The sequence below is a fragment of the Azolla caroliniana genome, unplaced genomic scaffold (genome assembly GCF_043228905.1).
Source record: "Azolla caroliniana isolate FFs.n. ecotype wild unplaced genomic scaffold, voAzoCaro1.0.p SCAF_10, whole genome shotgun sequence".
In the NCBI taxonomy this organism is placed as follows: domain Eukaryota; kingdom Viridiplantae; phylum Streptophyta; class Polypodiopsida; order Salviniales; family Salviniaceae; genus Azolla; species Azolla caroliniana.
In genome coordinates, this window is record NW_028230445.1 from 20,989,657 (window position 1) to 21,005,347 (window position 15,691).

Genomic DNA, 15,691 nt, shown 5'->3' on the forward strand with positions numbered 1-15,691 from the left:
CCAATCTGTTCTAGTGATTGTCAACCCTTAGAACAAAATGTGCGGGGAAACTTTGCCAATTAGAAATTGAGCAATCATGTGAGCTATATGTTAATAGATAATTTCAACATAAGTAACAAAAAAATACTATCAAAAGTTCTACAAAAGAATGTAGTGTTAGAACTACTGTAATTTCTAGCAAATCATATACATTGCTTGCAATTATATACAATCGTATGTGGTGACATTCATTGATGTAGGCTTGGAGGCTATATTTAGGTAAACTAAGGTATAAGTTCTCCTAAATTCTGGTATTAGTGTTCTTGTTCATGTAAAAAATGGATTGCCAACCAAAAACAATGCTATGCACGCTACTTCAAGCAAATGTTCAATGTGTGTGTTCAAAAATCCAAGTAACACTGTAGACACAAGAATCTGAATAAGATTCCAAGAGCGCAGAAAGAAAATTGATCCATTTTCTTGCATACTAAATTTGATATTTTTTACAAAAAAGTCTTTGTTATCCTATTAGATCAGTCATTCCCACACAAAAGCACACTTTCACGACCCAGTAGTATTAAATGGATACCCAGAATCATGGTCATCTTGTTTTTGTCTTTCCAAATGTAGCATACATGGGACATGGGATGCATCCCAAAAGAGAATGAGTAACATCCGTATGAGGAATAGAGCAAACGTCTAATCGTAATCTACATGCGGTACGTTTCGATATAAAAATCCAATAGAAGTAAATAGACTAAATGGGACATTCAGTTAAAATATATTATACCTAGATTTGCCTACTCAATACACTTATGGAACATGTTTTTTTTTCTTCCAGTTAAGTGCTCCTGTTCATGCAAAAAAATGTACATTGCCATCCATAAATAACATTACATTTGCTCAAGTGAATATTTCAATGCATGTGTTCAGGAGCCCAACTTTTGATAGGAGTTGGTAGACAAGCTATGGAGCAATCCAGCACAATTACAGCACTTAGAAATGTTGAGCCTATAAATGACATGTCAACAGGTGGAGTTGACTTCTAAAGAGGATGTAAGAAACTTAGAGCCTTGTTTTGATGAGATAAAGAAGTGCTTGACAAGAGGGCTGATTGTGACTGGACAAGCATCTGCCAATTCCTTTGGCATTGACTGTGAGTCTCGATTCTTTGCCATGCAAAATAACATTACATTAGTTCAAGTGAATATTTCAATGCATGTGTTCAGGAGTCCAACTTACGATAGGAGCAGGTAGTCAAGCTATGGAGCAATCCAGCACAATTTCATCTCATCATTTCAAATCTTGATCAAAGATCCCCATAGCTTGCCAACTCATTTACACATAGATCAAGATGTTGGGTGGATTACCTTATTTCATGTTGATTACCAAGGGTGACGCACTTTTTAGCAAGTAGGGGCGACGCACAAATGAAGGAAATCAAATGGAAGATGAAGATGAAAAGTTTTAGTTTAGACAAGTATCACTTTGACTAAGGATCCAATAGTCAAATCTTCATTCAACATTTTGAATATGGAGCCATCCTAACATACTGTGTATTTTTTATCATTTCCTGTGAAAGAATTATTATTTTCATTTGTTGCCATCTGGCACATAAACATGGATTCTGGATTAAGGGATAAGACCTCTTAATAAACTCCTGTGGATGTTTCAACATTAGGGTCTTGACTATCGAAGAAGCCTGAAATCTCTCATGCAAAATAGATTTGGCCAAACAAGAGTTCAAAAAATAAAATTAAAAACAATCATATAATGGTACATGTCAATGAATGATGTATAACATGTTTGCAATTTTGGGCATATCAACCTCAGCTAAAAACCTCACAGCAATCGTGTTGACAATTTGTTTTGAGGAAAAACCAGTAACCTTTACGAATTTTTTATATATTTGGCCAAACTTGTCAACTAAAAAATAGGAAACCCAGTATAGCTGACACCACATCTTCATCATGATCTAATCATACATTACAAATATACTTTTTATGTTCAATACTTGAGGAGAATAATGCTACAGAAAAACTTTTTGTGGTGGAATTTTACTGTATAGAACAGAACTGGCTCATGATCTTCTTATCACCGCGTCAACCGCAATGGCAGTTGTTCAAAAGCCACCTGATCGAAGGACCACAAAAGAAACTTGATTATTTTCAAGAAAAGAACAATCAATGCATCTGTTATCCATGAACAATCAGAAACTAGACTCCTGGTTTTACCCATTATGCAAGTGACGAAGGGCCATACATTCATTTACTTGTAATGCTCAGCCTACCAAATATGCAGTTACCATACCGGTAATTAGCATAGTAAATCCTCTGATAAACACTCTGTTAACCCTCAAAAGAGGTTCTTGAAAGTTATGGAAGCATGACGGGGATTTTATATTTCCATTTCTAATGTATTCACAAGATCTCTACACTTAAATCTAATATGATCGGCAGTTATCTTCTCTTCTTCGTGTTCCTTCTCCTATATCTCCCCACTCCGAAGCCCTGCTGGAGTACTACATTATTGTTTTGAAATTATTGTGATGGCCAATATAATGTAATAAAGGGAGATAAGAGAATGATCCCTCGTCTCGAGCTCATTCATGAGAAATCTAGAGGTGCTTCAGGTATGCTATATCCTACACCCGAGGTACTTGAGGCTTAGCTACTCCCCTCGAATTCATTGGCTATACAGCTTCAAGTCAGCAATTCCTGGAAATTCTGTGAGGCATAGTGGTGGTCAGAATGATGTATCGCATAGGAAGTATGATTCTCTGCAATATAACGATCATAATTATGTGTACAATAGGAAATGGCATGAATATTTGCTACACAATGATCGTAGTAGTGAGTGTGATAGCAAGTAAAGGAAAAGAAAAAAAAAAAGATTATCCTTTTTAGATATATAAATAGAATTGTTTTTTCAAGAAAGCTAAAATAATATATAAAAAATTACGAGTTTACTTCAAAATAGTTTCCAATTTAACTTGAATAAGAGAAAGAAAAATATTATGTAATCCACTAGAAAATGAGCCTTTATTTTCAATGCTTAACTAGCATTCGATAGATCATCTAAGTCTGGGCAATATAAGTCATCGGTGGGGGTTTGGTTTGTTAGCCAGGTACTGCTTCGTTATCGGTCACTCAGGAGTATTTAGCCTTGCAAGGTGGTCCTTGCTGATTCACACGGGATTTCACGTGCCCCAAAAAGTTCAAAAACCCATCAATATTTATGCAGCAAATAGATACATGTAAGAAAATAATGAAAAGACATTATAGCCCACGTTATCATGATCATCTTCCAGTGTCAGAACAATGAGCATGAGTGCTAGATATCTGTATATCATACTGCATTAAGTAGCTATGAAGGCAGTCTGGAGCTATACTCTTTTTTCAGATATACTGCTGAAACCAAAATTTGAAAAGAATGTAACGGAAAACAGGTACCAAAAAACCTAACAAAAAGGATAAGAATAAAATATGAAGAAAAAGTCAAAATACTTCAAGTTGTGATAAGCAATGAGAAGTTCGGATGGACGGGTAGTGTCTTCAAGAGATACATCAGATATTTAGGTTATTCCTATGCATATTGACTCCTTAGCTTACCTTGTTGGATTTCTAATAAAATAGCTTGCCAAACACACTTTTAACATCTTTTGAATATCATAGGAATATTTGTGCACTTTGAAATTTGGACGATTGAACAAAGACGCAGTGACGGCATATTTCTCTGGCACAAATAAGCCATGACCATGATGTATACATTTAGACATAATTAGCTCTAACAAAGGAGGAAACTTGATGTATACATTCCAAAATGTATGGATAATAGAGGAAACTTGATGTATACGTTCCAAAATATATGGATAATAGAGGAAACTTGATATGTCATAGTTGAGATGAGCAAAGGACTAAATTATGACACTTTGCAAACAACTCTTGATTGAGAAAAACGAGAAAAGAAGTACAAAATTCTAAAAACTCACCCATTCCTTAGCAACAGTTGAGTCAGAAACAGAATAGAGCTTAGATATTTCAGCTTCAAATGTTATGTTAATGGATATTCCGAATTCCAAAGAGAAAGACCTAAATAACAGAAGGGATGTAGAAGTTACCAAATGAATCAGTACGTCAAATTTTTTTCGAGCCTGGAGGAATTCTTCTTACCTTGTCGATAGTGTGGGACAGGTTAGAAGTCGAGGAAGAGTTAAATAAATTGGAAGAGATAGCCGACGGCAAACATCTCCATCTGCTATCTGTTCAGTTGAACCAAGACGATATTGATAAAAAAATACATATACATGGTAAATTCATTACACACATACTCATTGTAAATTGGCAACAAAGGTATAGTATATGCGTAAAATATGATCACATAAACATGTTTACTAATAAAGAAAATTGTGCATATAAGGGATGAGGATTTTCCCAAGAAACTTAAGAGAAGATATAAATGTATATATACTGTCATACATGTGCATTGCCATTGCATATTCACGTCAAATAAGGATCCAGAATAAAAAGCAGTTACAAAGATCTATTTTCTCTGTAGCATTAAGACGCTGAAAGAGATTCATGACCACTGTAACGCTAAGATAGCTTCATTATCTAGATCAGAAGATAAATAAAAAACACCTAGAGACATGAAATGGAATGAGTCTGCCAGGTGAGAAACAAGGTATACACTGATCATGCGGATTAAATTGGTTCCTTCTGTCCAAGGAAGTTCATCCATCTCCAATTAGCATAAAGTGATTTGACACACAACAACCAGACAATTATACTGATTCACACATCTTTTTATGTTTGTATGCCTGATGTCAGACTCTAGAAATTTTTTTATCAACGATATTACTTGCGTAGATTGAATCTCTGTTGTCTCTGTGATCCTTCGATCATTCAAAATAATTGTCTCCGACCGCAGCAAATTCAAATCAATTGATCGAATTGGAACAGATGAAAATTCAACCGTAATCTCCCCTACAACCTGATCTGTTAGTATACATGATGTGACAACCCTCCCTGTGACTCGAAATCCACCTGAAACACATTACAATCCACAATTGAGATAACTTTGATGTTCATATTTGAAGTGCACAAACATAATGAAAATGACAAATAGAAAATCAACTTTGGAAACCACTGTAAGCTTAAACGAAATGCGATATCTATGCAACTTCATGAAGGCCAATGTCTCATATATTTCAGTAACAAATGGCTTCCAAATCTATGATAAGCCTTATTCCTCCCATCCTCATGAAAATAGAAATAAAATTGGAATTTATATTTATTTAATTTATATATTTGCATAAATTACATCCATGCAAGACAAGACTTCATAAGAACCAGTGTATAGCATTTTCTAGTAGTAAATATGGACGATTAAGAGCAGGTAAATAATATCAATTAATTCTCATGCTACAGTTTACTAATTGCAGTTTGAGAATGCTGGAATTTCCCAATTAGGTGATGTCCAAACAGAAAATTCTAAATGTGTATTTAGTCAGCATAAAAGTCTCCAGTGCTGAAGTCACCATACATATTCATTCAATTAGGTTACTCTCCCTGAAGTATGCCGGATTCATTTATCACCATACAGCACCATATTAAGAGATGATTCAGCATGGTAAAGAATTATCTTCTGGGCGAAGAGGAAGTTTTATTTCTTTTCTCTGGTGTTCATGATTCTTTAAGATCCACCAAAAAATCATAAATTCAAACCACAATATATACCTGATCGAATTGAAGGCAAAAGAGAGTGCTTTTGTGTATCTTGTGTGATATAAAAGTACACAGAGTCATGTTGAATTGGAGAACGTGGAACAGGTCCTGTAATGACATATAGTATGTAAGTATATTTAGCAGCACAATAAGATCCAAAAACTTATGTATATACATCACAAAGTGTAAAGACAGAGAAACAAATTTGCCTTTTCTGTTTTCCAGAATAAATTCAAGTGTTGTAGATAAAGTCTTCTGCATATAGCTCCTGGAAATCTCTGCAGTCAATAGGTACTGGCAACGACAGCTCATAAGATTAAAGAAAACCGCAATAACCAAAATGTTAAAAACAAGTATTCCGCTCTGTGATAGTGATGCATCAATCTCTTAAAACCCTCCCGTATTTAACCATCAATCTCTTAAACAATCTCCCTTAATTAACCAACTATTGTAATAGTTTGAAACATGTTTTGTCTATATAGTAATTGTAAAATGTTGTTGGAGAATCAATCTTGAGATTCTAGAAAGAAAATCAAAGAAAAATAAAATTGTAGGCAGAGGAATTTAGACTTCTGTGCCAAAATATGAGAAGCATGAAGCTTCTTCTACTGATTTCTGTCCATGTAAATACATCTCCATATCTTTTACAGTGGACTTATTATACCAGTTATTAAGGGCAAGTCTAAGTGGAAAGAATGGTAAGGTGCTTGTTTCAGAGGTGAAAATACAGTGTAGCAGAAATGGAAACACACTTAGCTTACCTGAATGTTAATATTAGCACCATGATATGTATCATACAGGCAACCAAATGCACCATCTTTCGATCCATCCAAGGAAATACGAAATGGTATCTAAAACAGGCAAGGATATTACATAAGTGCCAGTCATGAATACAAATCACAAAATTATGTACAAGAAACAGGCAACTGTCAAACTCTTCACTGCAACAAAGAGAACAAGAACACTCATTCAAATATATAGAGCTATTCTTAGTAGCCAGAGTGGAAATGATGATGGATCATAGGAAGTGGGTGGCATGTTTTAAGTAAAGATAATATTGAAATTTGATTGGTGCTAGAAAACAAATAAGGTTTTCTTACATCTCTAATGCACAATGTTTTGGAACATTTTACATATTTCAGAACAGCTCAAACAGTAAAATTTATAGTATACATCCTTTTAAGTTTCCTTCAGTGCCTTCCATCATTAATATGAACTGTTATGTCAAACACCATTGCATTGTAGGCTTCCCTGCAGACACTTAAAACACATTCCAGTTTGAAATTATAGTAAATGTTCACTATGGAAGTACATATTTCTAAAGATGCTTACCTCCTTGTTTCCTGGATCAATTTTGCCTGGGGAGGTTATCTGTATCATTTTATACCTGCATTTCACTTCAGTATGATATATAAGGAGCTTTGAACATTTTGGCAAAGAAACAAATAGATAAATAGAAGTCCATGCAGATTGGAAAAGATAAAGCCCTTTCAAATTTCAAAAGAGTGATTAAAACGAGAAGGCATCGATTCATAAGCCACTATTTTAACTACAGTATATATTATCAAAACCTGAGAAGCCTTCACTGATGATTGGAGATTATTACTGGAGATAAGTGATATATACCAGTGTAAGACCAAACCAAGAGTTTGAATATATAGTGTTTGCTTTCATTGAGAAAATTTAGGAAATATGGCTGGTTTACCCTCAACCAATCTATTGACCCTAATACTTGAGAGGGCTGATAACCAGCCAGTCGGCTGTGGGCTGTGGGCTGTGGGCTTATAGTTTAATTGGTTGAAATGTAACACTCATAATAATAGTATTGTTGGTTCAGCAAAATTGACTTCTGCTAAAAGGGTTACGTAAGTGAATTTCGGTCGGGCCAGCATCAGTGTTTGCCGATATATAAATGCTCCAATGGAAAAGTACTAACACCATGAAGCCAGATTAATGCCTTCGCCAGACAGCGGATAGTTTAAATGGATTCAATTAAAGGGAGTTGTTAACTGCCCTCCTTAGATCGACGACATGAGCGTCAGGTATGTATGCCAAATTACAAACACAAATTACTATGTGATGCCAATCTTTAGTATACCCAGGGGTTTGTGTGATGTCGTCCACCCAAACGCTACCTCTGTTACCCATTGGCGGGGAGTAGTGGAAAGACTCCACGAGTGGCGTTCTACCTTGACAGCCATCACTCAGACCTCATACTCATTACCTCTCTAAACATTATTTGCGCTTGACTAGAACCTAACCTTGGCAGGAACCAGCTTAACAAGTGTATTCTGTGGTTCTTCACTTGGTAGGGATCTGTTATACCACTTAATCAAAATGATAGCATGTGATTAACAACAAGGATAGGTGAAAATATGATACAATGTGTACGCATTTAGAGGAAACTGAATTATATTAGCAAAACTTGGCTGTTATTCTCACTTCTCATGCATACAATTGTGTGCCCTTCAGCAACTTTTATACATGTTTTGGTGGTTGCAATCTCAACTTTTACCTTTAATTACATATTCATTTATTGACTAACCAACAGTTACCATCACTCTTAATCAGTATTATGGCTGCATATTTATTGTTACTATTTTATACATTTGCTTTATATATTATGGCCTTCTGGTCGTATATACTCTTGTTAGACAGCCAACACTATGGCACGCCTGTAGGACGACAAATTCCGCAAATAAACCCAGTGAAGCAATTGAAGGCCCTGGGGTGACAGCTCAACAACAGTGGGATTGCTACATCTTCCACAACTTCCTTTGGAATGAACGGAGCGTTGGCAAGCTCAACACGTTGCTCCAACTGGGAGTGTCTGAGGCCACCTCAGTCTTAGTCGTGACGAGTCTTCATCCCTACAGTTGGTGCTTCTTTTGCCCCGAGCTCCACTTTGAGCTCCTCCTAGAGGTGGTTGGTTTGGCGCAACTGGGCATTTGTTGCAGATGGGGATGCATGTACTGCCAATTGGGGCATGTGCTCGGGGGAAGTCAGGTCCACATGCATTGATTGGCAATCATCTGTTTTGCATCAGTGGGGGGGGGGGGGGGGGGGTGGAGTAGTATACGCTACATGTGGTCCCACCTACCATTATTTTGGCCAGCTATGAGGTGTCCAGGAGCAACTGCAGAGGTATGGCAATTGCTCTTGAGTTTCAGGCCAAAAGTAGGGTCAGGCGGAGGTGGAGAGCAGAGAGTGGGATAGCAGAGACTGTCCCCAGATCAGGGTGTTGGTGCAATGAGTATGTGTTTTCTGGTTCTTTGGTGTGACAGTATCCCTATAGCTGGCAGGGAGGATGTGGTGGTGATGGTGCAAAGACCAGGGAGGTTAGGAAGAGAGCTTAGTTGAGCTTTGCCCTCCAACCGTGCCCTCTGCCACACAGGAATTCCATAACTCGATCCTTGTCAGTTTCATATGATAAAACAATTGTAGGTGTCCTTGACGGCATTCTGGCATGAATGGACTGCAAATGCAGCCAAGCTTCACCTACTCCAGGATTATTGAGAAGCCCAACTCCAACAAGGAACAGATGCCTACTTTTTGGACGTTGCAGCAATAGTTGAGATGTGGGAGGACATAACCAAGGGAAACCATAAAATGGTGGACGTGACCAATGAGGTTCACCATCTTCTGTCTAGGTGAGATCACCCACAACCCTGCCTGACCACCAATTCAGAACAGCTCATGACAGTTTCCCATCATACAGCTCCTAGCATCCATCAGGTGAGGGTTCCAGAATACAAACTGCCCTGCCGAGTTTCCCATCATACGGCTCGTGGCTGGCAGAAAGAACACATATGTCGTGCTACTTGTTGTCACCTGCAGTACCTCTAGAAGAGGCCATAGTAGCACCGCAACTACCAAACTCATCAACTCTCCATAAATGTTGGACAAAATTGTAAATGATGAAATCATCCGAAACCATCAATGAGCTCTTGCCCCCTGCTTATCCTGGGGCACTTCATTGCTTCACCAGATTTTTGCACAGAATCTGTTGTCCCACAGGCATGCCACAGTGTTGGTCATCCAACAGGTGTAATCATGGCCAACAAGCAATAGTCTATTATACATCAAATAGAAACAGTAAATACTCTTTTGCTTGAATGGTTTTGTCAAGGGAATTCGTTGTCTCACAGGCATGCCATAATATAAACACAGCCAGAAGGCTATATTATATAAAGTACTGTATGAGTAGGAATAGTAAATATGCTTTAGGTAGGTATAACCATTGGTTGATCACCCAATAAAATATGTAATTAAAGCTAAACAATGAGATAGCAACCTGCCATAACATGTGTAAAAATTGCAAGAAGGGAACACAAATGTGTGTATTAGAAGTGAGAATAACAATTGAGCTTTGCTAATATAAATTGACTTTTACTTTAACTGTGTATACTGCATATTATATTTCTGCATGTCCTTATTATTAATTGCATGTTTATCATTCTAATTAAGAGGTATAATTGAGCTCTCCCATTTAATAAACAACAAGCTATGATCATTAAGTTGGTTTCTAGTTTGCAATCGGGTTTCGGTCAAGTACAGCTAGTGCTCGTACATATTACAATTTGTGTCTTGTTGCAATTTGTGTTTGTAGGGCTCGGAGATCAAAGAGCTCTTATTACAATACGCTGGCATGCATAGCTGAAACTCATGACTTCAACTGGAAGAGGGCTGGTAAAAAGAGTGAAAACCAATGCAAACAGCTCCATTCTGACCTCTTTCACTTAAATAACATAAAGTATGCTTTTCATCATTTCAAAATGCACTATATGTAAATCCTATCTAAATCTTGTATGAGCTCACAAGTAAATCTGTATATATTTGTATTTATTTATATGGTTGATATATATGAACATAAAAAGTTAAGAAAAAATGAAAATCAAAGAGCTAATGAATAATCATGAATGATTGCAAAATAGACACATGCAATCACAAAGGTCATACTTCTTTCTAAATTTTGCATGCCTGAAAATAGATAACATCATCATAACGCCACTGATATCTCAGTTTCGGGGTGATTGCTACATTATTGCAACGGATGTGCTTTAAAACTTCTATGGAACAAATGTTTCTCATGCTATAATTATCAGATGTTTGAATCTTTGTATGCAGTACAGGATTGACCTCATTAGCAAATAGTAATGATTTCTCAAGCATGAAGAGGAAAATAGGAAGTGGGGAGAGATGCTTACAGCAATTGGATCGGCTTTACGGATGTATACAATGATTCCAGAACTCCAATAGATTGAACGCTAGGCTGTTCAAAAAGCCACAAGAAAACAAAATAAATAAATATAGAAGAAATGGTGCCCTCTAGATATCAGGAATAGCAGAGTTCATAACCAAGATTCCTTGGAGAGAACAAAATACCCAAAAAATGGTAAAAAATGGCCTTTCAAATCATGAAAACAAAAATTCTTGCAGAGGGAATGAAGTAAAATAAAATGATCAAAGCTTCAGTGAAAGAGTACAGAAACGGCCATTTCAGATCTTCATGAAATGTTGAGACCATAAGGAAATTACTTGTGGAGTAAAACAAGTAAAGCAAACGCCGAGAAATGGTGCCAAACTGGAATTTTGAGCATCTTGAAAATTGAGATCATAAATTGTTTGTAGAATAATGAAGAAAGAAAAAAACCTGCAGAGAAATGGTACCGACGGCAGTGATTTTGATACCTTGATGAGAGATACTTGAGAAATTCTTCAATATTAAGAAACCATCGATGACGTCCTGTGAAGAAAATAACAGGAGAATAAAAAAGAGATGCGTCTAATAGGTTACAAAAACTCAGATAAAACCTTCGACCTTTACAAAGATGAAAATGACATGTATAAATATAGATATGTATACCCACAGGTGGTCTATATATTCGATCCGCTCTGCTGAATTTGAGCTCCATCTCCATCGCCATCGCCATCGCCAAAAGCCTCCTAAAATATTTGTTCACGAATCACAACAAACAACGAATGTGTTCATTTTGAGTGGCAAGAGAAAGCACCTTCAAACGTAGGTCTAATATTTCTTTAAACTACAAATATGTCACAATATCTAGATTAGTCGATGGTTATAGAATAGATAGATTTAACCACGAGGATTCTCTCTAGCTAATTTGATACTTTCAAGTGGTTGGAGGTTTATAGACTATTAAGCAAGATCAAAGAGCGATTAGATATTAATCCAAATCACTAATCGCATATCAATATAATCTCTAGATAGAGCTCATAGGCTATGCTCTTCTGTATATAATGCCAAAATGATTAAGATACATGAGTTTATGACCCACCATATGATGGGATGCATATATACTATTCACATCATGACTTGTTAACTAAAGCTTAAGGCTGAGATAGGTATAACATCACTCGTTACATGGATGAGCTCATAACAATGGTCACTAATTAACTTTAGCTATGTGCGCTCGAACACATGAATCATGCCTTATAATTAACTATATAGGGTATACATTGTAATTCTTTCTTATTCCTGAGGTGTTTGGGCATGAGGGGAGTCATGTAGTGTGTGATGCAAAGAACTTGCAAGCTTCAATCTATGTTTTTTTGTTGGCATAGGGCTCGATCTAAATATTCCTTTCAAGTTGTCTGATTCATTCCATAAGTTGGGGGATATCCAAACACCAAGAGATGAGTTGTTTGAGTTTGAAATTCTTGGAAATTTATGGCATTGTGAGAATTGTGCGGACCAATCATTTTTAGCAAGGGAATTTCTAGAAATATAAATTGTAATATGCATTGACCTATCAAGTAGTTGTTTTATGTTTTTCATGCTTTAATATGAAAAGTCATTGATATTGTCATATATGCGAGATCAAGTTTCCCCTTCTTTTTTAACCACTATTACGCATGAAGTGATAAAAACTTGGTGCAGACAAGGAATGAACGAGCAATATGTTGTATCAATTTTGAGTACTTGCCATGCATTCCCATGGCAAGCACATTGACATTGGTGTGTCATATAAGAAAAAAAACAAGAAGTATCTATGTGTGCAATAGAGGAAAAGTTAGAATGTAAGGCCTTGTGGCCACCATCATGTGAAAACGGCTAAAACAATTTAAAGACAATGACTATTTTTGTGTCATTTTTTGGTCTTCTTCTTCGTTCTCAATCTTTAGACTAAACTCTCTCTCTCTCTCTCTCTCTCTCTCTCTCTCTCTCTCTCTCTCTCTCTCGTGAAAAACACAATTATATTAATAAATATATGTGAAAACACTAGAATGGTATCACAACTGAGTGGTGTCACCACAACACATCCACCGGAAAAGAACTTTGACTTGCTCCAATAAACAAATTTGTCACAGTAGTACTCCTACGATCATAGACATGCATGAACTCCGTGCATACTATGAAATACAAAAATGTTGTGCATATTTCAAGTCGACTTGTGTGAATTGTGCAAACACTCCAATTCTTGGTGTCATATAGTAATGTGATCAAATTTGTCGAATCTGACAAGCACTCAATCATTGAATGAAATGACTAGTATTATCTTCCACTTGAATAATGTAAAAGAAGCAACTGATTATTGCTATAATTGGCCCAAAAGGCAAACTCCCAATCAAATATACTCTCCAAATGAAGACTTTTGCTAGAAGTTGCAATTTATAATGCCAACTATGTTTTGAGATTTTCCATCATCCATAATCAAAGTTATGTCATTGAATAAATTCAATGTAGCTGTCCTCATTACTTCATATAGGTAAGAACCTTGCATCAATATTATATTCTCTTTCTAATTAGCTTACCTTAGTGGTAACTTGTTACTCTTCTAATACTACGTCTTGAGTTCGGAACCCAAATTTCTCACCTCTCTATTACTCCAAAGATATCTCTTAATTTACTAGATGCCACCATGGCATGTAAGGGTTGAACTCATCACCTTTTTTGGATTTCACAATTCCTGTTATTAGTGAATTATAAAGTATAGTTGTATATAATATGGAATAATAAAAGTTAACATGATATATTATAAGACCATTATATATACCTTTTATTGTGGAGATTGCACATTTTAACACACTTCTTTACGGAGAATGTGTCTGTGTTGCTTGTCCATCGACGATGACCATGTAACACCTTTTTGGATTTTACAATTCTTGTTATTAGTGAAAACAGAAGTCAAGAATATGCATGCTCATGGATTATCAAAACAAGCTTGAAACAATATGGATGGGTGTTTGACATTATGAAATTATTTAAAAATCAGGGAATGAAATGTCTTTTGGATCTTTAAGGTGAGATGAAGTACATCATCACCAAGGATAGATTACTAGTTGAGGCAAGCTCTTAGGTGATGTTATGAAGTATAAGATCACCAAGAATAGATTAGTAGTCGAGGCACTAAGGATGTGGCAATACACTAAACCGCCCCCATTGTCACATTCTAGACTCGAACCTTTGACTTTTATCACACATAGTACATTGTGTTGTGTTAACCATATGAAAACTCTTGTGAATTGTCCACATTTGATTGTGAACTTGTATATATTGTAGAGTCTAGTGTATAGTACATTCGAGAATATTCTAGTCGTTAGTATATTCTAGAATTATTCTGTGGTATATTCTAAACGGGTATATTCTCGAGATATTTCTCGACTATATTCTAAAGATATTCAATCTCAGAAATTGTATAAATACTTGTAACATCCTTGGTCCATTTCAAGGGATTCAACACCAGTCATTGACACATCAATCTAGTATTCTCCTTTTGCCTCATCTTTGTCTCCTTGATCATTATTTCTATCTTCATGCCCTCATGTCGATCATAACATCTAGAGTTCCTAGCCTCGTCACATCTAGCACCAAGTTCATCCGTCGCTCGTAGCCCCATCATCTGTGCTCCGTCCTAGTCTGCGCTTTGTGTGTTCGTGACAGTTTGAATCCCTTCCAATTGGGAGCACCACCCGTCTTCGTCATCGCCTTTGCTTCTAAAGTTACCATCATCACCGTCCTTGCTTCTGGAGTTACCATCATCAACATCCTTGTCTTCAACATCATCATTTTCGGAACCTCTTCGCCCAACCATTGTCATCATCATTTTTAGGTATCATTTTGCATCACGATTTTGGTGAGGAGTGCTTTCGATTGCTCACCTTCCCAGTTCCGGTGGGGGTCACAACCGCTCACGTTCCTGGTGAGGATTGGATCACTGCTCGCTTGCACTGCATTTTCGTTATAGTTCAAGTCTCGCACCACTTTCTGTTGGTGAGGACCAATTTCGATCGCTCACCTTCTAGTTTCAGTGGCGGTCACAACTGCTCACTTTCCTGGTGGGGATCCCGTTGGTTTCTCGTTGGCGCTACCATTTGTGACATGTGTTGGGTCAACCTCGACTATTTACCCTCTCATAATAGAAGAAGTCGAGTCGACTGCTTCATTGGCACTCCTTCACCTGTTGTTGTTCTAGTTCTCAGTGAGGGCCACATGGTCGCTCATGTCCATTTGTGTTCTAGTTCTCTGTGAAGGCCGCATGGTCGCTCACGCCCGTTCGTGTTTTTGATGAGGACCGCACATGGTTGCTCACGTTCCAATTCTTGATGAGGGCCACACATGGTCGCTCACATCCGTTCGTGTTCGAGTTCTTCGTGAGGGCCACATGGTCGCTCACGTCCATTCGTGTTCAAGTTCTTCGTGAGGGCCACATGGTTGCTCACGCTCATTCGTGTTCATTTCTCGGTGAGGGCCGTATGGTCGCTCACATCCGTTCGTGTTCGAGTTCTCAATGAGGGACGCATGGTCGCTCACGCCCGTTGGTGTTCATGTTCCAATTCTTGGCGAGGACCGACATGGTCTCTCATGCCCGTTGGTGTTCGTGTTCCAGTCTCCTGTGAGGACCGCACATGGTTGCTCACTCCAACTATTGTTTGTGTTCCACATTCTGGTGAGGACAGACATGGTCGCTCATGCATGTTGTTGTTCATGTTCCAGTTCCCGATGAGGACCACACATGGTTGCT

General features: G+C 37.3%; 2 protein-coding genes across 3 annotated transcripts in view; one reads left to right on the plus strand and one right to left on the minus strand.

The window, feature by feature from the left end:
- Window positions 1-15,691, plus strand: part of LOC147859536 (uncharacterized) — a 102,275-nt gene that overhangs the window by 7,517 nt on the left and 79,067 nt on the right. The gene's annotated exons all lie outside the window — the stretch shown is intronic.
- Window positions 1,718-11,729, minus strand: LOC147859538 (Vacuolar protein sorting-associated protein 26). 2 transcript variants are annotated; one of them, XM_087325725.1, is made up of 11 exons: window positions 11,576-11,729; window positions 11,359-11,451; window positions 10,913-10,977; window positions 7,038-7,092; window positions 6,467-6,556; window positions 5,915-5,999; window positions 5,718-5,813; window positions 4,840-5,024; window positions 4,152-4,240; window positions 3,971-4,070; window positions 1,718-2,112 (listed from the first exon to the last, which is right to left on the minus strand). In XM_087325725.1, the coding sequence occupies exons 1-11, from the start codon at window positions 11,636-11,638 to the stop codon at window positions 2,074-2,076; spliced, it is 960 nt and encodes a 319-aa protein (XP_087181851.1). In that variant the 5' UTR covers window positions 11,639-11,729; the 3' UTR covers window positions 1,718-2,073. The 2 variants fall into 2 exon arrangements, with proteins under 2 accessions (XP_087181851.1, XP_087181852.1); XM_087325726.1 differs by lacking the exon at window positions 1,718-2,112 and adding an exon at window positions 2,159-2,705.

Excerpts from the sequence above, each read along its gene's own strand:
- LOC147859538 (XM_087325725.1), bottom strand. The coding sequence starts at position 11,638 with ATGGCGATGGCGATGGAGATGGAGCTCAAATTCAGCAGAGCGGATCGA. Across the intron at positions 4,241-4,839 it reads CAGAGATTCAATCTACGCAA|ATAGCAGATGGAGATGTTTG; the intron begins GTAATATCGTTG and ends TCAACTGAACAG. Across the intron at positions 2,113-3,970 it reads CAACTGTTGCTAAGGAATGG|GTGGCTTTTGAACAACTGCC; the intron begins GTGAGTTTTTAG and ends TCCTTCGATCAG.